Source organism: Aethina tumida, chromosome 1 (genome assembly GCF_024364675.1).
Source record: "Aethina tumida isolate Nest 87 chromosome 1, icAetTumi1.1, whole genome shotgun sequence".
Taxonomy (NCBI): domain Eukaryota; kingdom Metazoa; phylum Arthropoda; class Insecta; order Coleoptera; family Nitidulidae; genus Aethina; species Aethina tumida.
In genome coordinates, this window is record NC_065435.1 from 51,176,193 (window position 1) to 51,203,107 (window position 26,915).

Sequence of the window (26,915 nt, forward strand, 5' to 3'; positions counted from 1 at the left end):
TGCTTCAAAGCAAGATAAAGGTTTTATGGTACTTAATAAACTTTAGTGGTATTTGACGTCAAGATACAATTTTGGACAAAGATTTGGAAACCCTAAAATTGAATTGTTTATGATTCGAATAGCTAATAAATAATGAATTATTTAATTAAAATTATTCTATCTCCTGTATAAGAGATTAATTAAAATGCTTCTTGAAATTATATCTACTTTTAATAAGACATAAAATAAAATATAATTTTATACGATATTAAACTTTTTTATTTGGTTATACGTTTGTGAACCTTCTTAAATAATTTAATTTTAGAATAATAATCCAAAAGCAAGAAGCATTAATATTTTCCTGCATAACCATCAGCTTGTGTGACTGCATAACTTTTGTTCAATTTTCTGATAAATTCAGCTATTTTTTGCCATTTATTATCGCAAAGTTTCCAAACTTTTGTCCTGTGCACTATAATTTAAATAAGACAATTATATAATTATAGTGATGTTAGAGTTTAGAGTTGTGATCCGTATTTTTCAAATTATTCAAGAAATATTAGAAGGGAAATTCGAAAATTTTCTGGATAAGAAGCTCGTTAAAAATTTAATTTAATTTGAATACAAGTATTAATGTATCTGTTGTACGAACAATAAATAGATTAGAGTCCTAGAAAAAATGTTTAATAGTTGCAGTACGTCCATGTAAACCTCAAAAATATTTTCGTCAAAAAAACCTTCTTTTACCACTTTTCAAACTTCTTAAAACTGTTTGGATTGTATAACAACTTGTAGATCCAACAATCGACTGTGATGACACGATGATGTTGCCGGAAGGTGTTCAGAAATCTGAAACTAAAACAAATGTTTATAATTTAGACAAAAACTTTACCTCCGGGATTGATCCACCTTGCGGTGGTCCTGAGGTTCAGTATCTTGCCACAGCCAGTGGAAATTTCCGAATTGGTTTTGTTCCTCCGAACTGGGAATAGAAGTGCATAGAAGGCCCTTATCTCGCCTTTTGCCTTCCGAGCTCATATTTTCCAAAGTATGTTTTCCATAATGTTCTATCTGGTTGTGGCTCCAAAGTCGACCATCTTCAGTCTCATCAGGAGATATATTTTTTGAAGATTGTCTTCTTTTCTATGAAGAAAAAAAAAACAGAAATTCAGTGGTATTCATAATTACTTGTGAAAATTTCATGTATTTAGATATTTTTAATAACCAATTTGAGTAAACTCAAATTATAAATTTATTTTATTTATTAATAATGATTATAAACTATTAAATTTCATTAGGACGAATCAATTTTTATAATGTATATAATAAATAAATAAATAATGTAAAATTTGTGTATACTTACATAATGTATAAACTTAATTATTATATTTATAATTATTAATATTAGACATATCAATTTGTAAGTAATCCTCTAAATAACTTGGACATAACTATTTGATTTGTGATCAGAATCCTACACAAAACTCAAGACTGATTAATAAGTAACCAAATTCCATTATCATTGCTGTGGAAATATCTACCAGATAAAACATAAAACAATTATCAGTATCAGTTTCTTCCATAACAGAATTGTTCATTCCAATTGATACTTAAGGAAAGCCGGTTTTACAGCGAACCCGAAATTTAATTCTGACCGTGACTATAAAACTAATACGTGGACGTGCCAGGGGAATATTTGTGAAAGTGGTCGCAACAAGATACCTACTAATTGACACAGCTGATCAAGCAGGTTAGTCATTAACAACAATTTATTTCGAAGTATTAAGTTTTGTATTAGGCCATTTTTTCATATATGGTTGTCTGAGATGTTGTCTGCACGAGATACGTTTTTATTGCAATTAATTAATTAATCAAGCATCAACTTTCAAGTCACGCTTAAAACCAGAAACTGGTATTTTTATACCAATATAAACAAACATATGAGTTCGATGACTTATTTGGTGGACTTTTTTTTTCAGAAATGTTAAAAATATGGGGTCACCATTTATTATTGTTTGCGGTACTCGTTATAGAGATCAGGTATGTTTTCTCAAATTTTACTAGGATACACATATGTATATGTTATACAGGGTCATATATGTAAATATATTATATTTAAACAACGTCACTATAATTAATCTGTAGTTTATATTGGAATTTGTTTGTGAATCAGTGTTTAAGGTTTTTGTTTAGAAAATACTGATTTATCAAAATAATATTATTAAACGTATTTGTTATTCATTGATCAACTTGATAACATAAAAGAATCCCAATAATTATTATTGTCTTGTTTTTGTAGATCTAGACATAGATAAAGTGATTTCTATAAAAATAAGATTAAAATCAATTGAAATAATAATAGTTTTGTAATTTAAAAAATTTCTTTTACATATTAAATATTTCAGAGCTTTAAATTCGGTGTGGCGATGGGAATGCGATAACGGGTATTGTCAAAAGAAGTCCCTGAAACCCGAACAAAAAGAAACGGCCCTGAGCCTGGCCGCATGCCGTCTCTTCTGCTCAAAATACGCAGCCATCTGGCCCAAACCCACCGGTGACGTCCAAGTTGGCAATTTCTTGGTAAAAGTCAACCTGAACAGCATCGACATAACCGGAGCAAAATCCGAGACCCCAACATTCGATCTCATCCGTTCAGCGGGAAAACGTTTCATGTAATATGAATATTTTCATTATTTTATTTCTTAGTATTAATCTTTTTTTTTTTTAATTTAGCGAGTCTATCAAAGAACTAATACCGAAGAATGTCAATCCAAGTGGCGGAAAAACTCTGAACGTTTGGTTAGACGTTAAAGATTCATCTCAGACTCGTCTTACGTTAGAAACGGACGAAAGTTACACTTTAAAGGTTTCTGAAACACAGGACGGAAGAATCGAAGCTGTGATCACAGCTCAAACTTATTTCGGGGCTCGTCATGGCTTGGAAACTCTCAGTCAGCTCATCATATTTGACGATCTCCGCGATCAAATTCAAATGCCGAGAGACGTATTCATTTCTGATAAGCCTGCGTACCCCTATAGAGGTCTGTAACACTTTACACTATTGCCATAACAATTTAATACTCATAATATAATCGAACTATGCTTAGTGATTCTTCAAATCTTGATAAATTAAAAAATATTGAATATATCATATAAATGAAGAGATAGAAAGAAAATATTTGTTTTAAGACACTTAACTTTAATATTAATTGGTAACTATTATAGAAATTTTATCCTAACAATTTAATATATTTAGGTATTTTATTGGACACTTCAAGAAACTACATAACGGTAAATGCTATAAAAAAGACTTTGAAAGGGATGGGCGCCTCCAAGTTAAACACATTCCACTGGCACATTACAGACTCACACAGTTTCCCATATATTTCAAAATCACAACCAAATCTTTCAAAATACGGAGCCTACAGTCCATCTAAAGTTTACACGCCACAAGATGTACAAGAAATCATAGAGTGAGTAAAGAAGTAAATAAAAGTGAAACAAATAATTAAACTTTCGTTCCAGCTACGGTTTGGAGCACGGAGTCCGTGTTTTACCTGAATTCGATGCTCCTGCTCATGTAGGTGAAGGGTGGCAGGATACCGGTTTAGTAACATGTTTCAACTGGCAACCCTGGCAGCAGTACTGTGTGGAACCGCCATGTGGCCAATTTGATCCAACCAAATCCAAACTTTACGATGTCATCGAAGGTAATGGTCATCACCTAAATAATAAATTTTTATATATATTATAAATATTTTCAGACATTTATCGCGATATGTTTGAACAATTTAAACCGGACATATTTCATATGGGAGGTGATGAGGTGAACTTTAACTGTTGGAACAGTACCACTTCCATAGTCGAATGGATGCAAAAAGAAAAGAACTGGGGACGTACCGAGGCTGACTTCATAAAACTGTGGGACTATTTCCAAAGTAAAGCGTTGGAAAAGGTTTATAAAATAGCTGGACGTGAACTTCCAGTCATAATGTGGACGAGCCATTTGACACAAAAAGAATATGTTCATTATTTGCCTAAAGACAAATACATTGTACAGATCTGGACAAAAGGTGATGACGAACAAGTCAGCAACTTACTTAGAAACGGATATAAACTCATATTGAGTAATTACGAGGCATTATACTTCGATTGTGGGTTCTCCGGCTGGGTGACCGATGGTAATAATTGGTGTGCTCCGTACATTGGATGGCAGAAGATTTATGAAAACAAACCTATCAAAATTGCAGGTAAAACCTATTTGATTAATACAAATCAATCGATTTTCTCGATCAATATGATACATTTTTAGGCGAGAGGAAAAATCAGATACTGGGGTCAGAAGCGACACTTTGGACGGAGCAGGCGGATTCGACGTCAACCGACAGTAGGTTATGGCCCCGGGCTGCCGCAATGGCTGAAGTATTGTGGTCGGAACCGGAGACGTCGTGGCGTGATGCCGAACCCAGATTACTTGTGCACAGAGAACGCCTAGTACAGAAGGGCATAGATGCTGATGCTATGGAACCGGAATGGTGCAGACAGTATGAGGAGAACTGTCCTATTGGTGGAGTGTTTAATAAAGACAACGTCCATTAAATTACATCTAATATCAAGACTATTAATTGAAAACAATTTATACCAGAATTTTAATAAAAAAATCTAAAGTGTGGCAGTGTCATAATTGCATTTTCACCTCACTGTATTTATATTGTAAATACTAAATCCTCATAATATTTTTGTTTATACAATGTAATTTAATGTTTAGGTCCCCACTAAAAGAAAAAGTTTATAAAAACACCACAATTTTTCGTTTATTTTGTCTAAATACAAACAAAATACAATAGGTACTTCAGTCTTATCTTATAATTTGCAGTATCTAATTATATACAAGGGGGTGTAAATACAAGTACAAATGTGAAAAGCATTACATATGTAGATTTAGTTAATAAAATGTATTTTAAAACATTTTTTAATTTAGTGTATGAAAAAATATTTATGTCAAAATGTTTGTGGCAATTAATTCATATATATATTTTTTATTTTGTCATATATAATATGGTAAACCAATAATAAAAATCACAGAATAAATCATCAATCTACAAAATTGTTATTACCCGGCCTCAGTTCTAGCAATATATGTAAATTTAACCTAGTGAAATGAAAATATTTTAAATCAAATAAGAAAGAAAAAACATAAAAAACTATATACTTTGTGTCATTTCTTACTTATACAGAAAATTAATAATTATAAACAAATATTTATTTTTATCGTATGAAATATTCATATAAGTGGCGTTCAACTTAATTTACTCATTAATAAACATAATGATGCTAAATGAAAAAATTTAAATATAGAAATATGAATATTTATTACGATACTTTTAATTCGTGTTTATAATCATCAATTGAATATTTCAAATTAATGATAAAAAATCGAATAAATTCTGTTATTAGTGGTAAAATTGTACCCCCTTCAAAAATTCCGCCTCTTATCTTTTTCACAGATTACATGTAGATTATTTTAGAGCGTATAATATTTTATATGCATTCACTGTCCTATTCACTGTCATTCACTCTAAAATGATCTCTTCGATATGTTAGTTTATAATTTGAAAATGTAATTTAATAATTTTTAAGTCCAAATACATCTTATTTTGAGTGACATAAGAAATATTCTTTTATTAATATTAAAACTGAAGATTCTTTAATCACATTTAAAGGTTTTGCCATATAGTAATGATTTTCAAATAAGGGCAATAATATAAGTAAAACGGCAAAATGAAAACGATATGATCGTTCATCACAATTGATATAATCATTACAAGAATTTTAGAATTCTATTACAAAAAAATACTATATACAATCAATATAACAATTTCACTTTATCCAACAATTACTTTTTACACTGTTATTTGTCAGTCTTTGAATTTATCATAATTATTGTAAATTAATTTTTTTAATTTTTTTTGAATTGTTAAAAATTGATTTTTTTATTATTAAATAAAGAAAAATAAGAAATGCCAATAACATAATTGTAAAACAATAGAATGAAATCATAAAATAAAATATTTAGTGGTATTAATAAAATGAACATGAATAACATTCTGGAACAATTAACATAATGCAGAAAAAGCAAAAAATACACATTTTATATCATTTATTGGCCATGGTCAACAACATCTAGAAATTGATGGAACAGTTTTTTGATTGAACTTCTTGCTTGATATAAGACTGTCACACAGGCGTATAACAAAAAGTCAATCACATCACGCTGAATATCTATTAAATAACTATACCTGTTTAATTTAAGTCTAATGAAACAGTTCTAACATTCTAAATGTAACTAACTTGAGAAAATAACAAAATATTTTTTCATACACAGTGGAGTTGCTTAAAATTTATAGTTGTAATCAAAAATATCAGGTACTGTGTATGACCTAATTTATGTACAATTATTAACGAATTTTGAGGAAAATATCCAAAAATGTATTATGTACATATAACTGAATACATCCAAAGTAGGTTTTCTCTATATGGAAAATACTTGGGATCATTACAGCATTACACGTTCATTATATATACATAAATGAAAATTTAAATTTAGTTAATTAACAACTTTGAAATCAATTGCAACTTACAGTTTTGTGTATAATTTTTAAAATCAAAACAAGATTTATAAATGACTTTAAAATTAACTACTGTCAACGTACTTCATATATGACAAATAAATTAATTTACAAATAGTTTATATATGCCCCTAAGTCAACTATAAATCTGTAATACACATTCAATCGATCCCAAATACCAACCAGACACAAAAACGCAACTGGAAAAAAATTAATATTGTCTGGCTATATAGCGAGGGGTGTTTCTAGTCTCCCTATCAGAAATTGGTCCTGAAATTGCCCCTGAAGTGTCTTGGGGAGCCCCTGTGCATAATGGGGCCACTGCCGCCTCCCCTTGGCGACCTACCTCTAAAATTGCCCCTGCCACCCCTCCAGGGCAAGGGCCCTCCACCCCTTGGCGAGTTTTTGTTATAGGCACCGTTGAAGCCGCTGGGACGCGGATTACCACGGGGCCCGCCCCTATAGAATCCGGCGCCAGCATCGTTCCAGCCCGACTGTTGTTGCTGTTGTTGCTGCGGCTGCTGTTGCTGGAAATGTTGACTGTGTTCGTCTGGTCCCATCCACCCACTGTTGCCTGATTGAGGGGACATTGGCACCATACCCAATGTCTGAGAAGGGGGCTGGCTCATATGATGGGGACCATTGTCTGAGTGCTGAGGGTGGTGCTGTTGGCGGGCTAGTGCTTTGAAAGGAAAAGGTGGACAATGTAACCGGGTAGTGTCCCAAACTGGAACTGCAACAGAGATTAATATCATTTTTATATGTGCAACACCAAAACGGACACTGACACTTTCTTCCAATCTATGTCTCTGATATATCACAATGAGAAAATATGAATTTACCGTGAGTATGATGCTCGTGGCCCACCGGCATGTCATCAGACAGGTTGCTAAATTCGTGCAAATCGTTGTTGAGATCATCGAGGAAGTTATTCGCGTCTACATCGTCCGGTAAATCAGGCAATGGAGGTGGCGGTTCCAAAGAAAACCGTTCACTGACTCTGCGTTCCGTTCCCACTCTTAAATTCTCGTGGACCTTGCTGGACGAGAGTGGAGTGGAGACACCTCCACAGCTTGCGTCCGCATCATCATCACTCATGTCCATGTCGGTGCACTCAACGTTGTCTTGGAATTTCCTAAGCGCCGAGTCCTTTCGGGCGGGCGATTCCTTGTTCGCGTCTTGACTTTTGCTCGGAGGAGGCGGAGGTGGCGGCAATTTTAGGTCAATACCGAACGGCAGTCTGTAGTTAGAATCGATGCTGTTATTTTGAGATCCGTAATCCTAAATAAAAAAATATTTATATTATCAGCTTAAGAAGAGAATATCAGGACAAGCGAACCTTATTCATGGAGTTGTTCCAAGTATCGTTACTTTGTGTGTTGGTTTCAGTACCTGGTGAACCCGTTAAACTTATTAGGTTTCTATGGTCCACGTCTTTCCCACCCAAACTGCTTAATGAATCCTCTGCAAAACATATCATGTTAAAAACATCTAATAACACCCTCATTTAATGGATTATGTGTTTACATACCGTCGTCTTGAGTATAAATCCAATTTAAACAGACGCATAAAATTAAATAACATAGTTCAATATATTAATACTTCTATATTGTACAAAAGCTCTCCAAAATATGCATTATTAATTACAAGTACTATTGTTATTACAGTTCTTTAACTTGAACAAGAAAATTACAACAATTATTCTAAAAATTATGTAGATAACTCACCCAAATCAATGGTGACAACTGAGGGTAGTATGCTTGAACGATGATCGTTATCGTGTTGTGAAGTATCATGGTATTCAACGGGTTGTCCGAAACTCTTCTTCTCGAAAGGAGGTGGGCTCTCGGGTGTGTCCCACGATTCCATCTCCTGTTCGGGATTGTACTCGTCAACCGGGACGTCATAGCCATTTCCAGGAGCGGCCTGCACGGTTCCGCTGCTCCCGAAAGCGTCCGCGTTCGAGGCGCCGTATAATGATGAATCGAAACTACTGGATTGCGTGAATGATGTATCTCCATAAGTTGGTCCTAAAAATTTATTCTTAGTTAAAATTAATAGAAAATAATAGTAAATATGATATGAACTGACCGACTAGTTTATAATAAAATAATTAATATATTACTAGTATTTTTTGGTTTAGTACAATTATAAATCAGTTTAAATCTTACCATAGGTGGCAGAGCGTGTGGGGCAATAGGGGGCTGGATTGCCGTAGCCGTCATAGTTGACCGTATCTGGTTTGGAAGCCGTGAATGGCGGCATTGGCGGTGGCAACAATGGTACACTGTAGGGGTCAGGAGTCTTGACAGCCATTGGCAGTGGCGGTTGCTGTACAGGCTGTACCGGCTGTACAGGTTGTACTGGCGGCGGTACGTAACTTTCCGCAGGTGCGGCGCCGCCCTGAAACAGTCCCGAATTCTGCCCAAAGCGACACAAAACACGTAAATTATTTGACAAACAAATAAAGAAAAATTATAAATATGCAACCAATTAAGAAAGTAGCATAGCGATTAAAATAAAATTAAAACCTTATAATGCTAACCTGTAAACTGAAACCGAAATTCGAGCCCATAAAACTGCTAAAACCGTTGGTGAAATTCCCATTATCTGATGAATCGCTTACTCGGCTTTGCACCGGGTTGTAGTAACCCGGATTCGTAAATTGAATCTTGGGACTGAAGCTAGACTCTAGAAATAAAATAAAATTATTGTAAAAGTTCACAATTTATACGCCCCCACTTTTTATATGTAATAAAAGGAGGATAATTCATTATACAATTTTTTTGAGGCTCTTACCAACTTTACTGGACTGCTCAGCTGGTTCATCTGGCAAATTAATGGAATCTACTGAGGAAGAACTAGGAGACGGTGCGTCGACGTCTGGCGAAGGTATCGGACTTGATAGCGTTGCTATGTGCTCATCCAGCTTCTTTTGAAACGTTTTCACGCGTAGACCAAACATTTTGTATGCCTAAAATGATCAATCTCAGTATTAACTCATGATAAAATGTATTGGCAATGAAGATAGTGGTTGGTTCAGCACTCACATGAGCTACCATCTTGACATCCTTTCGATCAGCCTCCAAATGCGTCGCCGCCTGCTTTATGGCCGAAATAAGGGCTATGCGGTTTTTAATTTCGATTTTGAGCGCGTTGACATAATTCTCAGCACGTCCGGCATATTCCTCGATCTCTTTCTCCATTTCATCAAGACGGGCGCGATCTTTGAGCGCAACCACGCCACATTCCTCCAATGGTAGCTGCTGTCGTGAATCTAGTTCTTTTAGCTCCTGTAGTTTCGTGTCCGTTTCAGCTTCTAGTTTTGAACACGTTTTAATTTTGTTTATCAAGTAATTTGGCTGAAAATGTTACACATAAGATTATGAGGTGAATGCTAATGATGAGGGATGTTTACTTGAAATTCATGAGGTTCATCTCCTTTAGGGCCACTTGGTATTACACTGATTAGTCCACACAAATCGGAAATGAATTCTTCATTATACACGCCTCTTTGTTCCCAAATTTTGAATATTCTAAGAATCTTATGTTTCACTTTCTCATCCCTTAAATTCGTATATAACAAAGTAATTAGAACTATTAGAATGTATTTTTGGTAATATGGTTTAATCAACATATAAAAGGAATTTCAGTAGAAATTTATTCCAAATATAAAAGGTACAACATTTTAAATTATATGGTTTATACAGTATGAAGAGTTTGATCCATCTGAATCCTGAAAAAGACATCATGTACAATAGAGACAGTAAGTCTCCCACTATAGGGCAGACTTCTATTGTCTCTGTCATGCATGATGTCTCTTTCTAAATTCAGACAAGTAAAATGCGTTTCCTACTGTATAAATCTAATTAATAATCTATTTAATAAAAGAAAGTTTCTTACCGAACCATTGTGGTGGCTTTCTGAATGGCTGTACCCCAGCTATCCACAAAATCATAATTCCTCTTTTTGGAATACTGCACCACATCATTGGCCAAATAAAATAATATAAGTCTCTGTTCCACCTTAACTCTCTTCAACACATTGAGCCAGACATTTACTATTTTCTTGTGGTGTACTCTGTTTTCGAGACACCACTGACAGCAGTTGTTAATACTTTCCTGTGAATCTTTTAAAGAAGTGAGTCTCTTCTCAAATTGTAACACATTAAAGTCTGATTCTGTGTCTGTCTGGGTAGTCATTTTTCAACTTTACAATCTATTCACTTGATAAAAGAAACATCGCGAAACGTAGGAACTCACCAAGTAACTTCCACTGTTCACTCATTTTACCTGTCAATCACATTAACTCGTTTGTATCAACAATTGAAAAAATAACAATTGTTTGCAAACAACTTTGATGTACAGTCGTCGTATTAATGAAAATTAATTTTTAATATAAGCATACTATTGTAAATTATGAATTATCATATACTTGCCGAAATGGACTTAAATTGGAACTTTTTAGGTGCTCAGAAATTTCTATACGTATACCCGAAGTATTTTTAGAAAAACAAATCACAAAATTTCAGGTTGTCAACCATATTAAAAGTCAACTGAGCCGGCTAAATAGAGCGCGCTACTTTACAAATTTAAGTAACATTGAGTACTCCGTGGTTAGATGTCACCATGACAACAAATATTTGATTTAAAAATCTTTTCTTTTGTTATTTAATGCCTACTTATGTTTATTTTTTTAAATTTAAATCATAAATACTTGATTAAACACCTCCACTAATTTAAGTTTTTCCATACTTATTGTAAAAATTTGGCGCCACCTACAACGCCGACGTTTATGTTCTATGCCGCTTCCTCAAGACGAGTTTGTAGAGGTTATGTAAAATATTTTTCAACAACAATTTGTAAACATGTCTGAGAAAAAGAAGGCAGACACCCAAATGCCTTCGGAAGAAAGTGACCAGTTAATAATCAGGCCATTGTATAATATATTTCATTGTATTATAATTAATTACTAGAAAATTAAATTTATTTTAAGGGGAGCCGGACAAGAAGTGGGGCGATCGTGTATTATGCTCCAGTTCAAGGGAAAAAACATTATGGTAATTTTATTAGATCTTCTTGAAGTTAAAATTCATTGAAATTTTAATTTCAGTTGGATTGTGGCATACATCCAGGTCTCTCAGGAATGGACGCTTTACCATTTGTTGATTTAATAGATGCTGACCAGATTGATTTGTTATTAATTTCACAGTAAGTTGTTCAAATTTCACAAATAACAAAAATTAACAACGTTCCCTTTTTCAGTTTTCATTTGGATCATTGTGGAGCACTTCCATGGTTTTTGCTTAAAACAAGCTTCAAAGGCCGCTGCTTTATGACACATGCAACTAAAGCTATCTACAGATGGTTACTTTCAGATTACATCAAAGTTAGGTTTGTATTTTTTGTTTATATTAATTTGAAAAGGAAATGGTCATCTTGTAAACTTCCACTAAAATTTTTGAAATTATGTGTCTAGTCCCAACTTAAGACTAAGAAATTATACTATTACTTATGTTTGATTGATTTTCTATTATATATCAGCAATATTGCCACAGAGCAAATGCTGTACACAGAGTCTGATTTGGAAGCCAGTATGGATAAAATTGAGACAATCAATTTCCATGAAGAAAAAGATGTATTGGGCATTAAATTCTGGGCTTACAATGCAGGACATGTACTGGGTGCTGCAATGTTTATGATAGAAATAGCTGGTGTTAAAATTTTATATACGGGAGATTTTTCACGCCAAGAGGATAGACATTTGATGGCAGCAGAAATCCCAACAGTTCATCCAGATGTTTTGATAACTGTAAGTGTAATTTAATTTAAAAAAAAATATTGAAGTTTAATATAAACATTTCTGTAGGAGTCTACATATGGAACACATATTCATGAAAAGAGAGAGGAACGTGAAAGCAGATTCACTAATTTGGTGCATGATATAGTGAACAGGGGAGGAAGGTGTCTCATCCCTGTTTTTGCCTTGGGAAGGGCTCAAGAATTACTCTTGATTCTCGATGAATATTGGAGTCAGCATCCAGAATTGCATGATATACCAATTTATTATGCTTCATCATTGGCAAAGAAGTGTATGGCTGTCTATCAAACCTACATCAATGCAATGAATGATAAAATTAAAAGGCAGATTGCTATAAATAATCCATTTGTATTCAAACATATATCCAACCTAAAGGTAAGTTGTATCTAACATCTATAAATTTTAAACTGTTTCAAGTGTTTGTGCAATTTGTTTAACTAGGTTGTGCAGTTAAGACCTGATTACTTTCTTAGATCTTAAATTATATTCAAAGTTAAATCTAATGCTGAACTTATATATTTCAACTATTCCACTGTAGAGAAATTGATTGTAATACACATACATAAATTAACAATAAAAAACAATACTTGAATAACAGTATAATATCCTGAGAAAACTTAATATAAATAACATTTTAATTATTGTTTTCAAATTGTCTTCCTATTTCAAATACATCAATTTCGGGTTTAATCTTATCGTATAAATGAGGAAAGGCCCCATTGGCATGATATTTTTCCCTAACTTTTTCATATAAAGTTAGATCAAACATTTCTTCAAATTCTTCCCTGGTCATAAAAATGTCGGCGTAAAGGAACGAAAATCCTCCGACGTCTCTGGTGAATTTTTCCATATCCCGCATTGCTTGTACGGCGTTGTATTTCTCTTTGCGTTTCACATAACCGGGTACTCCATACACGCCGAGATCGTTGTACATTGCGTAATTGGTGCCTTCAACGAGATACTCCTTTCGTGGGGGTCTTATTTGGCCAGCGTGTTTTCCGTGATCATACACGCGACAAGGATATACCAACAAAGGATACGCATCGAAAAGTTTATCAGAAGTGCTAATCTGATCCTCGAGCTTACGCAGGGGCAACACTATGTCTTGAAAGACCTGTCTCATGAACGTGTAAGCCCTGATGCCGGGAGTGGTGGTGAATTTCAGGAAAGCTGGTTTAGGGGGGAGTAACCACCCGAAGAACAATCGGAACAAAGGGTTGTTTCCGAAAGGAATCATGGATTCAACGACCCAAAATATAGCTCTATTATGTCTCAGTAGGTACTCTCTGAGTGGAATCAGCTCGGTGTGTTTGCCCCGTTTTATGAACGTTTCAACATACTTGTAGAACCAAGGTTTGTACCACCTGGTGACGTGGTTCACGGGAAGAGACGGGTCGTAATCTGCATAATCGCCGGTCATGATAACTGCCTCGTCGTGATTGAAAATGGTGGTCTCCACGTAATCGGCCACTGGGTAATCGGTGCCATCGTCGCCAGACAAAAGTCTAGTCATGTCACAGTAATTCTTTTGACCCTTTACTGGTATATAGGTCAGTTTGATGTAGGGTTTTATCTTGACTATTTTTAAAGTTAATGCCACCAGGAAACCCAAACTACCGTGAGACCAATGTAAAGCATTGAATAAATCAGCATTTTCATCCTTAGTTGCTTTCACTAGACTGCCGTTACCCAAAACGACCTCATATGCAACCACAGTTTCCTGGTATAATCCTGCTTTGTGGGAATGTGTAGTCATACCAGTACCCATGGCAAGACCCCCGAGTGTAGCATCAGCAATCTCCAAGGTGACTGCCAGTGTGTATCCCTTTGGAATCAAATACTTGGTAATATCACCAACTCTCACCATAGGTTCTACTCGTACAGTCAGGTTCTTTTCATCCAACTCTAAAATATCAAATAAATCTATTGGCACTTGATGACATTGGTCCTTTTGGAAGAAGGTTAAAGATAAACTGAGCCAGTTTGGTCGAGAAGTGCACAATAATTTTCTCTCTGTCAAGGGTAACTTATTCCAGGACTGGATTTGCTTTTGTATGTCTCTCACCCTATTGTCATGATTCTGAGGACTACTAAACAAAGTCCTGTAAATTTCCCTTTTTAAAGTTAGAAACAGCTCAAACAAAAAGCTGGCAGGAAGACAGAAGAACACAACGACTAAGCCCCGGTTGTTTTCTAGGAATTCAATGAATTTGGACTTCCATGTTTTAGTGGCCATCTCTAAAGTTAAAAAAATATAAATAGTTATTTAGAATTTTAGAAAACAATACATTACTTACTTTTGAGGTTAAATTCAAGTTAACCGCGCCGCCGCTGTGGCCGATTGTTCAATTATCTCTAGGAGAGACTTATTTCATTACGTATTTAAAGTGTCTATTTAAAATACAATGAAGATAAAAATGTAAAATTGATTAATTAAAAATTTCTGTTGCTATGTAGATGTATCATATTTTAATAGGTCTTAACTAATATGAAATATAATATTATTACATTTATACTCATGAATTTGAAATATATATAGCATAAAAATATGTACTTATAAACAAAATGTCTTTTGGACCTAAAATCAAAAGTTACAGAGTAATTTTTTAGAGTATTAGTATCGGTATAGTAATAATATGTAATATTATTAGTATAAAATTCCAACATTGGTGAAAAATCAAAAATATAAATTCATAAGAACATGATTTTTAATTTTCCCACAGAAATTTGGCCTTGGTTTCTGTGCCCAAAAACGTTTTGTTTATAAGTACATATTTTATGAAGGTGTCTCGCTTTCAAATTGGCCACTGTATAAATATATCTTAAATAAAGTTAACTAAGTCAGTAAAAAATTCATACAAGCTAAACACATTGAATAAATTTAGATTCAGGGTAATTAATGCAGTTTAAACATGTTAAATTCTTATACTTTAAGGGAATAGACCATTTTGAGGATATTGGACCTTGTGTAATAATGGCATCACCAGGTATGATGCAGAGCGGTTTGTCCAGAGAACTGTTCGAATCCTGGTGCACAGATTCCAAGAACGGTGTAATCATTGCGGGTACACTCGGCTATTGCTTAATAAAAACAAAATGTACAATTATTGCCATATTACAGGTTATTGTGTTGAGGGAACGTTGGCAAAGACCATATTGTCAGAGCCGGAAGAAATAACTACGATGTTGGGACAAAAAGTCCCCCTGAAGATGTCGGTGGACTACATTTCATTTTCAGCTCATACAGATTATCAACAGACTAGCGAGTTCATTAGAATATTGAAGCCCCCACATGTTGTAAGTGTTGTGAATGACAATTTTCTAATAAGGTTTATCATTATTTTATCATAATTTTCTGTATACATTTCTCAGTATTTTTCTGTTATTATATATTTGTATTGTTGCACACTTCAGAGCTGCACATTGTATTTTAAATTGCATGTTATCTATTGTATTAAATTGTTTCCATAAAAACATTATATTATATAAAATATTCAGGTGTTAGTACATGGAGAACAGAACGAGATGAGCCGGTTGAAAGCTGCATTACAGCGGGAGTACGAAGACGATCCCAACACTTCCATCGAGTTGCACAATCCACGCAACACGCACTCGGTTGAGCTGTATTTCCGTGGTGAGAAGACGGCCAAAGTGATGGGTTCGCTGGCTGTAAACCGCCCAAGACCAGGCCATACCGTTTCCGGCATATTGGTGAAGCGCAATTTCAATTATCACATAATGGCTCCGGAGGATCTTTCTAGTACGTATTTGTGTTTTCCTAATTACAGCTTTACTATTTTTATTGTTCCAGAATATACAAATATGACTCTGAATCAGATCATCCAGAGACAAAGCATTCACTATAGCGGTAACTTCTCCGTCCTAAGGTACTACCTGTCGACGGTAGCGGGCCTTTTAGAACCACTGGAAGATGATAAGAAGATGAGAGCATTTGGTGCCATAGATATTACCATCGAAAACAAAATAGTGTCGCTCGAGGTACGTAATATAATTATATTAACTACGAATTACGATTAAAAAACCAAAAATTTTAGTGGGAGGCGAATCCAGTGAACGATATGTATGCGGACACTATTCTCGCCGCAATTCTTCAGGCTGACCTTTCTTCTGACATGCCTACTAAAAATCTCACCACAAGCGTGAAACTTGACAGGATGCATTTTAAAGTAAGAACTTCATTTATTTCCAATATGATTGATTCATTTCGAATATATGTTTACAGGAATGTCTAATCGAAATGCTGCAGGATATGTTCGGCGAAGACTCTGTCCCCAAAATTTTCAAAGGGGAGAAACTGTACGTTACAGTTGATGAACATAGAGCCGACATTGATTTAAATAGTTTGGTAAGTATATTTCTGTATTGAGTATGGACTGTAATCAAAAACCTCGTTTCTTTTGCAGGAAGTGAAGTGTCCAACAGACGAGATATTCGAGCGAATGGTACAAACAGCCGTCAGCAAATTACACCTTAGTTTATCACCTCCTCAGTTTGATTCAACTACATAAAATGTTGTTTTTTGTTTTTGTATTATAATATAATTATTTTTATACATATCTACGTTCCTATTGTTGAGAAGGAATTTTTGTTAAAAATGTAAGAAATAAATCGTGATAATAAATGCAATATTCTTTTTCTTTTTGATAATCACATTTTAACGTGCTTTTTTAAATAATGGTATTCCTAACAGATTCAGAAAAGAGATCAGTTTCTGTTATATGAATGGATATGAAATAAGACCAAAATTAAAGGTGTATCCACAAATAAGATTTTACAAAATCATTGTTTCTGTTCCTTAAATATTACATACTGACGACTTCGCTTGCGCTTAATCTGACCACTTGGATCACATATAAGTAAAGAATTATCTGTAGCCAAATAAGCAAATATATGTTTATCTATGACATAAGTATAAATCATTTATATGGACGGAACAGAAACGCTGACCTTAAATTGCAAATTTAAAAAATTAAACTCCTCTAACTCCCGTAATTTTGCGAATTCGAAAATTTGATAAAGACACGCTTATCTTGAAAGTTGAAGACCTTAGGTGTGCCAATTTTGGGATACCCCGTATTTGATTCATTTATATTGGCAGAACTGTGCCAATCTGGCATCAATGTTGATGGCAGTGACAGCCGATTTCAAAAGAATGTTAAAAAAATTACCGAGATGTTTCGAATGGAACAATAATATTGCGAACAAAAACTAGGTGATTAAAAACAACGTAGCTTTTTATTAACAACGTCTGCAAAAATTATTATTTGTTTGTCATTTTCACAATTCTATGTTTTAGGTTAATCTGTGAGAGGCAAAATTTTAGTCAAGGAACATGGGTAATATCTTGGCAAAATTCAGGGTAAATATTGTCATCAATTACTCCGGTTCAGTGAGCATCAATTTATTTGCAGAAAAGCAAGAGTACATATGAAGTTTTGGAAAAACTGGAAGATGAAATAAACTCAATTAATGAATTTAAGAAGAGTACAGAGGAGGCTCAGAAGAAAATAATAAGACAATGGCTCGTATTTGGTGGTCTCACTTATGTAGTATTTTTAGTTTATCTGTACTTCAATTTCATCTATTTTACAAGTAATCAACGTCTCTTGAGTATGATTCCTATTATTGTGCTTCCACCCCTGTAAGTACAACAGAAAATCAATCTATTATTTATTTTCATGAAAACCTTTTGAAGGATATGGTTCATGAAACGAATTTTAACTTGGTACTATAACAAGAAAATCAGAAAAAATCAAAACAAATTGGTGTCATTGAAAGAAGAGAAAAAGAAAATACTCGATAATGTGATGGAAAAGGAGACATACAAAGTGGCCAAGACGATTTTAGACAAATTTGCTCCAGAACTAAAGAAACCAACTATTGAAAGTACACCATCTAAAGCCTTAACTCCCAGAATCCCTCAATCGAGCAAAGTTCTGGATACAGGTTGGTATTTTTTTTTAATTAGATTCAATTAAATTGATATGGTCATTGTTTTGATTAACACACTTTTGCTATTCGACCCTGAAATAATTGGAGAGTTTATGCTTGTTTCCTGCCAATATACATTTTATGCTCATTAAATTGCAAATGTAGAGGAGAGAGAAAGTCAGCTTATGCTTTTGTTTAGTAAATAGAAATTCACTTCATAAGTTGATGGATTTAGATTATTGTTATCAGTAACTGTTTTATTAAATGTGATTACTGTTCAAAGATTATTGTTGATTATTTTTAATGATTTGTAAATCATAATTAATATATGTTACATAAATAGCTCTATTTTCAATAAGGATTTCTTTCTTATTGGAAATAGTTCTTACACAAAATCTGTGAATATCCCTAAATTTATTTTTATCTAAAGCTAGTTTATATTGTGTGTGTATAATTAGATATATAATCAGTTGTATGAAGCTTGTTTATTATGTTTATAGGTTTGCGTCAAAGGTATGTGCCTCAGACACGCGGCCGCCTGTCCTTTGGTATCCCTTCATCTCCGATAATACCAGAGGGTCAAATCGCCATTCGTCCCACTTCCACACCGATGCTGGCAATTCCACCAACAACTGGCGACGTAGCGTCTCCAGCTCTTGTACGTCAACAAGCTGCTAGACCTCTCCCAGCTGCAATACCACCACGAGATCGAAGCATTCTCGATAAAATGGTGGACTATTTGGTAGGTGACGGTCCCGAAAATCGCTTCGCTCTTATCTGCTCCAAGTGCTGCAGTCACAACGGTATGTTGCACAAGATGTCCCTGAAGGTGTTGCTGATATGTGAATTAATTATTTCAGGTATGGCAATGAAGGAAGAATTCGAGTACATGGCATTCCGTTGCTGTTACTGCTCGGCTTTTAATCCGGCGCGTAAGAAGAGACCGGCGGCACCCCTGCTCGAACCGCAGCAGCCTCAGTTGGTAGCCGCGACTAATAAACGCGCCGACGACTCCAGCTCCTCGGACTCGGATTCGGAAAAGAATTCGGGTTCTGATTCGGACGAGAGTGCCAAACCGACAGAAGTTGAGGCTGTGGATCAGCGCAACGACTCACCGATAGAATCCAAGGCCGAGGAGGCGCCTGAGAGGTGAGCTGGATGCGTAACACTAACTAATATAAATTTACGTAACCTGTTTTGTATTTTCAAGCAAACTTTCGAATAATGAATCACCAATGGACGTGGACGGAGAAATGCAATTTGTGGAGAACTCGGGTGGCAAAGACTAACATATTGTCGCCTATGAATGCAAATAATAATCGTTATTACATTTAAATAAAGACTGACCACGTAATGTTCATGTAGCACTATTAATGTCGGTAGATACGAAACAGTTCTAGTTGTTCTCCCTTATTTATTTATTTTTATTTATGTTTTTGTCTTCATCTATCTGTAGTTTTACAATTTTTAACTGTGTATTGTTTTTTTATAATTGTCCAGTTATGGGACCTTTAATAAATTTACCTGTGAGATTCTACAAACCCGGTGTATCCAACATATCAATTTATGTTTGGCCTCTTATGGAAAAACAATCATAGTTGAAGGACACACAGTTGATTACAAAAGAGTAGGATAATGCTCGAGTGTCGGTAGCATTATCTGGTTTTACATAACTACAAATTAACATATTTTCACAACTTACTGGGCAAATTATTTTTAAAAATATTTATAACTTTGTTACATAATCAAAATTGTTTGACAATTTCTTGATCCTGAGTTTCTAAAATTCGCCGTACTGCTCTCCTAAACCAAAAACAGCGAACAGTTTTCTCACTTCTATAGCACTTTTGACTTAGGAGGGACAGTATACATATGATGCAATTTAATTATATCATAAGAAATTAACAACATTATTCAATATTGTTCTACCCAATATTATGAATAAACTGTACATATTGTTGTTTTGTCGCATATTTATAGTGTATAAATATGTGCTTTTATATACAGTCTTTGTTATTTGAAATTATACTAAAAAAAATCTACTTTTAATAGGTTATGGAATGTGATAATACAGGATTGTTCAATTATTTTAAATAGGTGCCTTTCTGCATTTTATATATTGTATCCAAATAAAAAGCTTTCCACATGCATTATTAATTTTGTTTATTTTATATTACCTGCTACGTACAGAGAAATACATTACATAACTATCTTGACGTTGATTAGGAAACACTCTCCTGTAATTAAAACCTTATATTTTAGTTAAAATAATTACACTATATTTTCACATTATTTATTTTGTACTTAAATCAAAATAATTTTACTTAAATCTTACATAAAATATATGCAACGAGTGGCTGGTCACAGAAATAGTTCACTTTTGAAAAATATATATTTGTTAAATAATGAATACATAACTTTAAATAAAATTACCTGTAAACGGTGAATCAAAGATTCAATGAAATATCGACAATGGTCGTTTGAAATTAAATTTCACGACTTTTTAATAACCACATTTCATCTGAATTTGAGGATTTTTGGCGTGTTAATCAAAATCACAAATCTTTCCACAAGTTTTCAATTGTATTTAGATCCGGACTTTACTCTGACCAATCTCAACTACAACTTCGAATGTATGCTTCATTATCATACAAAAAAAAATCCATATAATTGATAAATTACATGTCTCTATATACGAAAGGGTTTATTTTATTTCTCTGGCCACCAATGTAGATTTGTAAACAAATTCTTCAAAATAAAATAATTATATTATTTATTTTTGTTAACTATACCTTATTATATTAATCTTCGACTAAAAAATGTCTAGAAAATATTAAAATAAAGATTAATTTAATAAATTTAAATGTCGTCAGTGTTTTAAAAAAAATAATAATAAAAAGCTTTTAATAATATGAAAACACCATTTGTGATATAAAATAAATTTATTTATATCTGAATGTATATGGACTATTTTAATGTTATTCAAATTTGAAAATTCAAATCGAGTGGGCGGGAGCGTCATATCCCCCTCCACCGGACTACTGAATCTAAGCAAATCTGGGGATTTTCGTTAGAACAACACTGATTTTTAAAAAATGGCCCCGAAACGTCACTTTCTAATCAATTTGTAGTTTGTCAACTAAACTATGTAAGAACCAGTATAATTTCAAACAATTAGCCTAACAATTTGAGGAACAACTATATTCCTGAGCACCTACCAAAACCAATATCTGCCAGTGCCAAAGGCCCGCGCAATGGACAACTCAGATTCTAGTCAAGACTATCTAAATTCTAGTCAGAACTCTACGCTGCCGCTGCAAAGCGATATAGTGAACGAAAACCGCGATCGTCTAAGCAACACAGTTTTTTTCATGAACCTGTCGAACAGCCAGAACGCCACGAACTCGCATCCTCTGATGTCACCCACCAGCCCCGTTTCTCCCGACTATCCGGATCTCATTCCGGAAAAACCGAAGGCCAAGTCAACGCACGACAGACAGAATTTCAACCCTAAGGCACACAGCACCCCCACACCTGTGTCACTTGAGGATGAGGATGATTCGTTTGTCAGGAAACTGAATGAACCTCTATCTGAATATGATGATACTCTGTCAGGTGAGGTTGCTCACTTAATGCCACTAAATTTGTTTAGTTTATTTGTATATGGTTGATAAGATAAGGAAAATTATGCATTCTGGTGTGATAATTTCTTATTGGACTGAAATTTTAGGTGGGCAGAAAAGAAAAATTTTAGTCGAGCATTCATTATTTGATTCAGAGTGTGAATGGCCTCAAATAGATTTTGACTGTGCCATTGATATTAAAGAGTTTGAAGAGAAAAATACCATTAATGGTTCGTACAGTTGTCCTAATATCACTACTAACCCACTTCAAAAATTGAAAATATAGAACTATAGGTATCAATTATTATATCATGACTGTGTATTTACTTAGTTCTGTATTTTCTATAGTCTTTACTAATATATATACACATATCTGTGTCTTTAGTGGGGAACAATAATCCTTTTAAATTACAATTATTTCAAATATTTGCCCATGTTAACCTTCATCATGTAATTTACCAGTTTACTTAAAAAATATTGACATAATTATTTTATTACAATCTTACTATCTGTTAATAATCCATTTTTGTAGAAGTTAAATATAGTTTAAAACAATACCTACATATTTTGATTTTCCTTGTTTTAAATACAATAAAAAGATATCCACTAAAACTGACATTTCCAAAAGGTATTATAACTTTTATATTTGAATTCATTTCATTGTATAAAAATATTTTTTCCACCCTTTTTTATTTACAATAAGGTCACATTCAAAGGAAAAGTCACCTTTATATTTGTAAATAACTGAATAATGATTCATAGTTTGTTTTCTATGATGACCTATGGAAGAGGCATATACAGTGTGCCCCATTTGAAAGCGGGTCACCCTTATAAAATTTGTATTTTTTGTTCAATTTTAATAATTTTAACGTTTTTTTTAAGTGTAAAGCATGAAAATATGTACTTATTAAACAAAATGTCACGTTTTTTGATCCAAAACCAATTGAGGAAATCATACTAGCAATTTTTTATAGCAAATCTAACTTAACAACTGGATTAAGAATTTCCTGTAATGAGTGTATACTGAATTTCATAAAAGAAATATGCATATAAGCAATTCTGAAGAATAATAAAAATTATATTCTTTTTATGAATATTTTAATCAAGTAGTCTATGGAATAAATTGACAAAAATTACGAGGTTCTCCCGTTTTTAATTGGGCCATACTATATATATTGCGTTATTTATTTATTTATTTAATTTTAAAGTTTCCTACTAATAAACCATTTCTTTATAAATTCATTTTAAATAAACTAGTACAAAAGATTGATAAAATCATTGTAAATGCTATCAATTTGTAATTATAGATTATAAATAATGTGATGACTCATGAACAATACCCTGAACTTTTGCAACTGTTGTAATTACATACCGGTTGTGGTAAATTAATTCAAAGTCCTTACCACTAATGTATGTACTAACATCATTGTATTGGTTAGATTTTCCGGATAGCCCGACTGCTTTAAAGCGTCAAGCTATCTTCGACTTTCCGGTAGAAACAACACACGAAGGCAGTGACAACGAGAACGACAAGTCGGTATATGAGGCCCATTTGAGTTCCAATCTACAGAACGTGGCGCTCACCATGAACGAGAAAGAAGGTTACATTTAACAATTTTAAATGCGCGGTTGAATTTCAACATAATTTTGCAGGAAACTTGAATTTTTTGGCCCACAAAAAGCGAAGCAACAAGCTTCGTCGAATATCGGTGATGTCGACGAATCGTAGTCAGGACAGCGATGAATCGTCGCTCGCCAGCAATTCGGACAGCGTCAAGTCGGAAGAGATATTCGCCGGAGAAGGAGATAATTCGGATGAGAAAGTAGAAACTGACGGTACATTTACTCTAAAATTGTCTGTAATTTCTCGACCTCTTGGATTTTACATTTACAGACAACAACAGCTCGGAGCCGATAGAACCTCTGTCGGCTGCTGAGGAGCGGAAACACGCTCGTCATTGGCAACGCACAGTACTGCCCTCGGGGGAGCAGCGCACCATCGATATGCGCGTCATTGAGCCCTATAAGAGGGTGCTGTCACATGGTGGATATCTGCGCGCCGGCGGCCACACGGCCATCGTGCTTTTCTCCGCTTGCTACTTGCCTGATAAGTCTCGTGTCGATTACGACTACGTCATGGACAACCTGTTCTTGTATGTTATGCATTCCGTTTGTAATAAAGAAAAATACTATTGAGCATGCATAATTAATTTTATTCAATTATGACAACGTATGAAATTGTTTCAGATATGTATTGTGGACTTTGGAGCGTCTTGTAACTGAAGATTACGTATTGGTTTACCTGCACGGTGGTGCCACCAAGTTACCGTCGTTCAGCTGGCTGAAGAAATGCTACCAGTTGGTTGGCAGGAAACTGCGCAAAAATTTGAGTCACTTGTACCTTGTCCATCCGAGTTTGTGGATCAAAACAATGCTTTTCATGGCCAAACCCTTCATCAGGTACATTTAAGTACTCTAGGAAATGAGCAGTAGTAAAATTTGATTGTTGATTGTTACAGTTCGAAATTCTACAGAAAGATAGTGTTCATGGGAACGTTGAGGGAACTGATGGTCAGGGTGCCCCTGGAGGCGGCCGCCATACCCGAAAAAGTAAAACTGTACGATAGTCTGCACCGCGCGTCATAGTTTTACTCGAATTCAGTTGGTTACACCCTGTGCGACGTCCACCGTTACGAAAAGTACAACTTTTTATACTCGATGTAAACGAATGTTCGTTTGTTTTTCTAGTCGTTCGGATGAATCTTGTTTTGTACCTGTCTGTAGTACCGATGCTCTCTATTGGATTGGCACAGTGTGTGATCGTACACCCGAAAACCATAGACATAACATTCCTAAAGCTTTACATTGTACTTACGTGAATTAGTATTTGTTGTGGGACTCGCTGTAATTGAAAACACTTTTTTTACGATTGGAGTCTCGGATAAAAGAAAAAAACATGTCAAGATCTGATGTATACACTATATCATGATACATTAGTGTTTTTGTTTTTCAATATACATCGAAACCTTTGTGTATTATTTTCAATACAATATTTATATACATATATTATTTATTTATATTTGTACATTCCATTTTAATTTTGTTTTTGTTATTTTATGAAGAAAATCTATTTGCCTGTGAACTGTATAATATAGCAATATTTTTTGACTAAATAAAACATTACAGCAAATTTGTTTCAATTATAACTGTGATTTTGTCTTGATTTTTTTATATTATTTTGTTATTTATGTATATAAACTAAATTTCTATTTTATTTTTAATAAATGAATACTTAATAATGAATATTATTTTCCTTTTGATTTAGCACTGAAAACTAGGGAAAGTGATTTAGTTTGCCAATTGAGACTAAAAATTTAGAATATGTAGTGGTTAAGAAACGCACGCCTCTAATTAATTACAATTAAAATATTTTATATTTTATTTATGCTATATTCTCTTTGTACTATATATTTATTATATATAGTATGAAAAGAGTTTGATCCATCCGAATCCTGAAAGAGACGTCACACTATGATAGAGACAGAAGGTCTACTAAGGGCCAAACTTCTACTGTCTCTGTCGTGCATGATGTATCTCTCTAAATTCAGACGGGTCAAACGCTTTTCCTACTGTATACACTATACTATTATACATTTTGTACCTTAATCAAACTATTTAAATTAAATCTTTAACAATATAAATCTGAAATGGGGCTGTTAAATAATTTATAAATATCTTTAACGTTTACACCAATCGAGAATCTGAACATTTTTATCTTTTAACCAAATTTGAATACATGCTTCGTATCATTATCATGCATAAAAATCTATATAATTGATATATTATCATTGGCAAATTGTTCCATTCCTCATGATATCTCTTTGTACGAAAGGGTTCGTTTTACTAATATTTTGTAATGGTCCTATGCAATGCCAAGGAAAGGAACTCCAAACGAAAACTTTTCTTCCATCATCAAAGTTTTCATAGTGTATCTGCGATACAAACTTTTATTAGGAGGACGATGAATGTATTTTTTACCATCTGATTTTGTTCTATTAAATATGCATTCATCATTACAAAGTACCCTTCGCCAAAATTCTGGAGGATAATTAATACATTTTTGTACAAACTTTTAATCTTGTTCGAATATTGTTTTTTGATACCAATAGTTTCTCTATTGAAATATATCCTTGCAAGCTTTGTCCATTTAATCGACGTCATATTGTATTAGAGACACTTATATTGTGACTTAATTAATTATTCTTTTATTTATCTAAAAGACAAGAAAGGATGTCGTTTCAATTTGTTAATAAAATGAATTGTTTTGAAGATTTTCTTCATGTATTTTCAATTAAGTGTGCTGTTTCATAATTAATAAGCGTTGTAAACCATTTTTCGGAAGCATCTTACTTTTTAGGGATATCAAGTATTTAGAACTTGACGTTTCATGTTAATTATATTTTGCTCTTCTCTAAAGTTGAGATGTGCAACAAAAAAAAAAAAACAAAAATAAGTATAGAATATTGAAATATATTTTTTATACTGACTGGACAAAATTTGATTTAAATCCTTTTATGAAATATCTTACAAAATGTTTTCAATTTTGAGCTATTTGTCAGGCTACTACTGTATATATGCAGTATATACAGCACCAAAAAATTACATTAAATAATTTCAATTACATATTTCTAAGAAATATTTCACTTGTTCCTAAAAAGTCTGAAATTATTGTCAAAAACCTAGGATTTAGTACTAAAACAATATTAAATCAGATACATGAATATTCTATTTTTTGTCAGTTTCAAGGATGAACATGTATTGTACTTTAGATAATTATTCATTAGTTATCTATTGTACTATTTTATATTTAATGTAGAGGTATTTAGATAACACATTTGACAAAGATTCTATC

General features: G+C 33.7%; 6 protein-coding genes across 10 annotated transcripts; 4 read left to right on the top strand and 2 right to left on the bottom strand.

Annotated features, from left to right (window-relative positions):
- Positions 1-567: 567 nt before the first annotated feature.
- LOC109595155 (serine/threonine-protein kinase pakB) lies at positions 568-11,131 on the bottom strand. Of its 4 annotated transcripts, XM_049961498.1 has the most exons (13): positions 10,512-11,131; positions 10,027-10,174; positions 9,659-9,970; positions 9,408-9,582; positions 9,154-9,299; positions 8,780-9,029; positions 8,336-8,638; positions 7,948-8,072; positions 7,451-7,889; positions 6,955-7,341; positions 3,537-3,703; positions 889-1,122; positions 568-834 (listed from the first exon to the last, which is right to left on the bottom strand). In XM_049961498.1, exons 1-11 carry the CDS (start codon positions 10,808-10,810, stop codon positions 3,681-3,683), a joined length of 2,607 nt encoding a protein of 868 aa, XP_049817455.1. In that variant the 5' UTR covers positions 10,811-11,131; the 3' UTR covers positions 568-834; positions 889-1,122; positions 3,537-3,680. The 4 variants fall into 4 exon arrangements, with proteins under 4 accessions (XP_049817455.1, XP_049817454.1, XP_049817453.1 ...); XM_049961497.1 differs by having other exon boundaries at positions 568-1,122; XM_049961496.1 differs by lacking the exons at positions 568-834; positions 889-1,122; positions 3,537-3,703 and having other exon boundaries at positions 6,125-7,341; positions 8,780-9,011.
- Positions 1,513-4,649, top strand: LOC109595148 (chitooligosaccharidolytic beta-N-acetylglucosaminidase). The gene is made up of 8 exons (XM_020010443.2): positions 1,513-1,729; positions 1,959-2,019; positions 2,385-2,651; positions 2,713-3,020; positions 3,236-3,452; positions 3,505-3,689; positions 3,744-4,229; positions 4,292-4,649. Exons 2-8 carry the CDS (start codon positions 1,961-1,963, stop codon positions 4,576-4,578), a joined length of 1,809 nt encoding a protein of 602 aa, XP_019866002.1. The 5' UTR covers positions 1,513-1,729; positions 1,959-1,960; the 3' UTR covers positions 4,579-4,649.
- Positions 11,132-11,356: 225 nt separating the features above from the next.
- LOC109595184 (cleavage and polyadenylation specificity factor 73) lies at positions 11,357-17,075 on the top strand. The gene is made up of 13 exons (XM_020010489.2): positions 11,357-11,546; positions 11,604-11,667; positions 11,721-11,818; positions 11,873-12,001; positions 12,152-12,419; positions 12,477-12,803; positions 15,364-15,493; positions 15,550-15,725; positions 15,927-16,188; positions 16,240-16,427; positions 16,484-16,615; positions 16,672-16,794; positions 16,853-17,075. Exons 1-13 carry the CDS (start codon positions 11,476-11,478, stop codon positions 16,955-16,957), a joined length of 2,073 nt encoding a protein of 690 aa, XP_019866048.1. The 5' UTR covers positions 11,357-11,475; the 3' UTR covers positions 16,958-17,075.
- On the bottom strand, positions 13,015-14,860 carry LOC109595185 (delta(24)-sterol reductase-like). The gene is made up of 2 exons (XM_049961504.1): positions 14,726-14,860; positions 13,015-14,666 (listed from the first exon to the last, which is right to left on the bottom strand). The coding sequence occupies exon 2, from the start codon at positions 14,662-14,664 to the stop codon at positions 13,063-13,065; it is 1,602 nt and encodes a 533-aa protein (XP_049817461.1). The 5' UTR covers positions 14,665-14,666; positions 14,726-14,860; the 3' UTR covers positions 13,015-13,062.
- A 488-nt stretch (positions 17,076-17,563) lies between the features above and the next one.
- LOC109595161 (endoplasmic reticulum junction formation protein lunapark-B) lies at positions 17,564-20,533 on the top strand. The gene is made up of 7 exons (XM_020010459.2): positions 17,564-17,661; positions 17,746-17,808; positions 17,861-18,090; positions 18,145-18,395; positions 18,881-19,183; positions 19,241-19,529; positions 19,591-20,533. Exons 2-7 carry the CDS (start codon positions 17,782-17,784, stop codon positions 19,667-19,669), a joined length of 1,179 nt encoding a protein of 392 aa, XP_019866018.1. The 5' UTR covers positions 17,564-17,661; positions 17,746-17,781; the 3' UTR covers positions 19,670-20,533.
- Positions 20,534-21,451: 918 nt separating this feature from the next.
- On the top strand, positions 21,452-25,193 carry LOC109595160 (protein prune homolog 2). Of its 2 annotated transcripts, XM_020010456.2 has the most exons (7): positions 21,453-21,995; positions 22,111-22,233; positions 23,443-23,604; positions 23,657-23,839; positions 23,898-24,156; positions 24,251-24,463; positions 24,523-25,193. In XM_020010456.2, exons 1-7 carry the CDS (start codon positions 21,635-21,637, stop codon positions 24,647-24,649), a joined length of 1,428 nt encoding a protein of 475 aa, XP_019866015.2. In that variant the 5' UTR covers positions 21,453-21,634; the 3' UTR covers positions 24,650-25,193. The 2 variants fall into 2 exon arrangements, with proteins under 2 accessions (XP_019866016.2, XP_019866015.2); XM_020010457.2 differs by lacking the exon at positions 22,111-22,233 and having other exon boundaries at positions 21,452-21,995.
- Positions 25,194-26,915: the final 1,722 nt, after the last annotated feature.

Excerpts from the sequence above, each read along its gene's own strand:
- LOC109595184 (XM_020010489.2), top strand. The coding sequence starts at position 11,476 with ATGTCTGAGAAAAAGAAGGCAGACACCCAAATGCCTTCGGAAGAAAGT. Across the intron at positions 12,420-12,476 it reads ATCCAGATGTTTTGATAACT|GAGTCTACATATGGAACACA; the intron begins GTAAGTGTAATT and ends ACATTTCTGTAG. Across the intron at positions 16,189-16,239 it reads GGCTCCGGAGGATCTTTCTA|AATATACAAATATGACTCTG; the intron begins GTACGTATTTGT and ends TTATTGTTCCAG.
- LOC109595185 (XM_049961504.1), bottom strand. The coding sequence starts at position 14,664 with ATGGCCACTAAAACATGGAAGTCCAAATTCATTGAATTCCTAGAAAAC.
- LOC109595148 (XM_020010443.2), top strand. The coding sequence starts at position 1,961 with ATGTTAAAAATATGGGGTCACCATTTATTATTGTTTGCGGTACTCGTT. Across the intron at positions 2,652-2,712 it reads TCAGCGGGAAAACGTTTCAT|CGAGTCTATCAAAGAACTAA; the intron begins GTAATATGAATA and ends TTTTTAATTTAG. Across the intron at positions 3,690-3,743 it reads ACTTTACGATGTCATCGAAG|ACATTTATCGCGATATGTTT; the intron begins GTAATGGTCATC and ends AAATATTTTCAG.
- LOC109595160 (XM_020010456.2), top strand. The coding sequence starts at position 21,635 with ATGGACAACTCAGATTCTAGTCAAGACTATCTAAATTCTAGTCAGAAC. Across the intron at positions 22,234-23,442 it reads AGAGAAAAATACCATTAATG|ATTTTCCGGATAGCCCGACT; the intron begins GTTCGTACAGTT and ends TGTATTGGTTAG. Across the intron at positions 24,157-24,250 it reads GTCATGGACAACCTGTTCTT|ATATGTATTGTGGACTTTGG; the intron begins GTATGTTATGCA and ends AAATTGTTTCAG.
- LOC109595155 (XM_049961495.1), bottom strand. The coding sequence starts at position 10,810 with ATGACTACCCAGACAGACACAGAATCAGACTTTAATGTGTTACAATTT. Across the intron at positions 10,175-10,511 it reads AAAGCCACCACAATGGTTCG|GGATGAGAAAGTGAAACATA; the intron begins GTAAGAAACTTT and ends TACGAATTTAAG. Across the intron at positions 9,030-9,153 it reads ATTTCGGTTTCAGTTTACAG|AATTCGGGACTGTTTCAGGG; the intron begins GTTAGCATTATA and ends CGCTTTGGGCAG.
- LOC109595161 (XM_020010459.2), top strand. The coding sequence starts at position 17,782 with ATGGGTAATATCTTGGCAAAATTCAGG. Across the intron at positions 18,396-18,880 it reads GAGCAAAGTTCTGGATACAG|GTTTGCGTCAAAGGTATGTG; the intron begins GTTGGTATTTTT and ends TTATGTTTATAG. Across the intron at positions 19,184-19,240 it reads CAAGTGCTGCAGTCACAACG|GTATGGCAATGAAGGAAGAA; the intron begins GTATGTTGCACA and ends TAATTATTTCAG.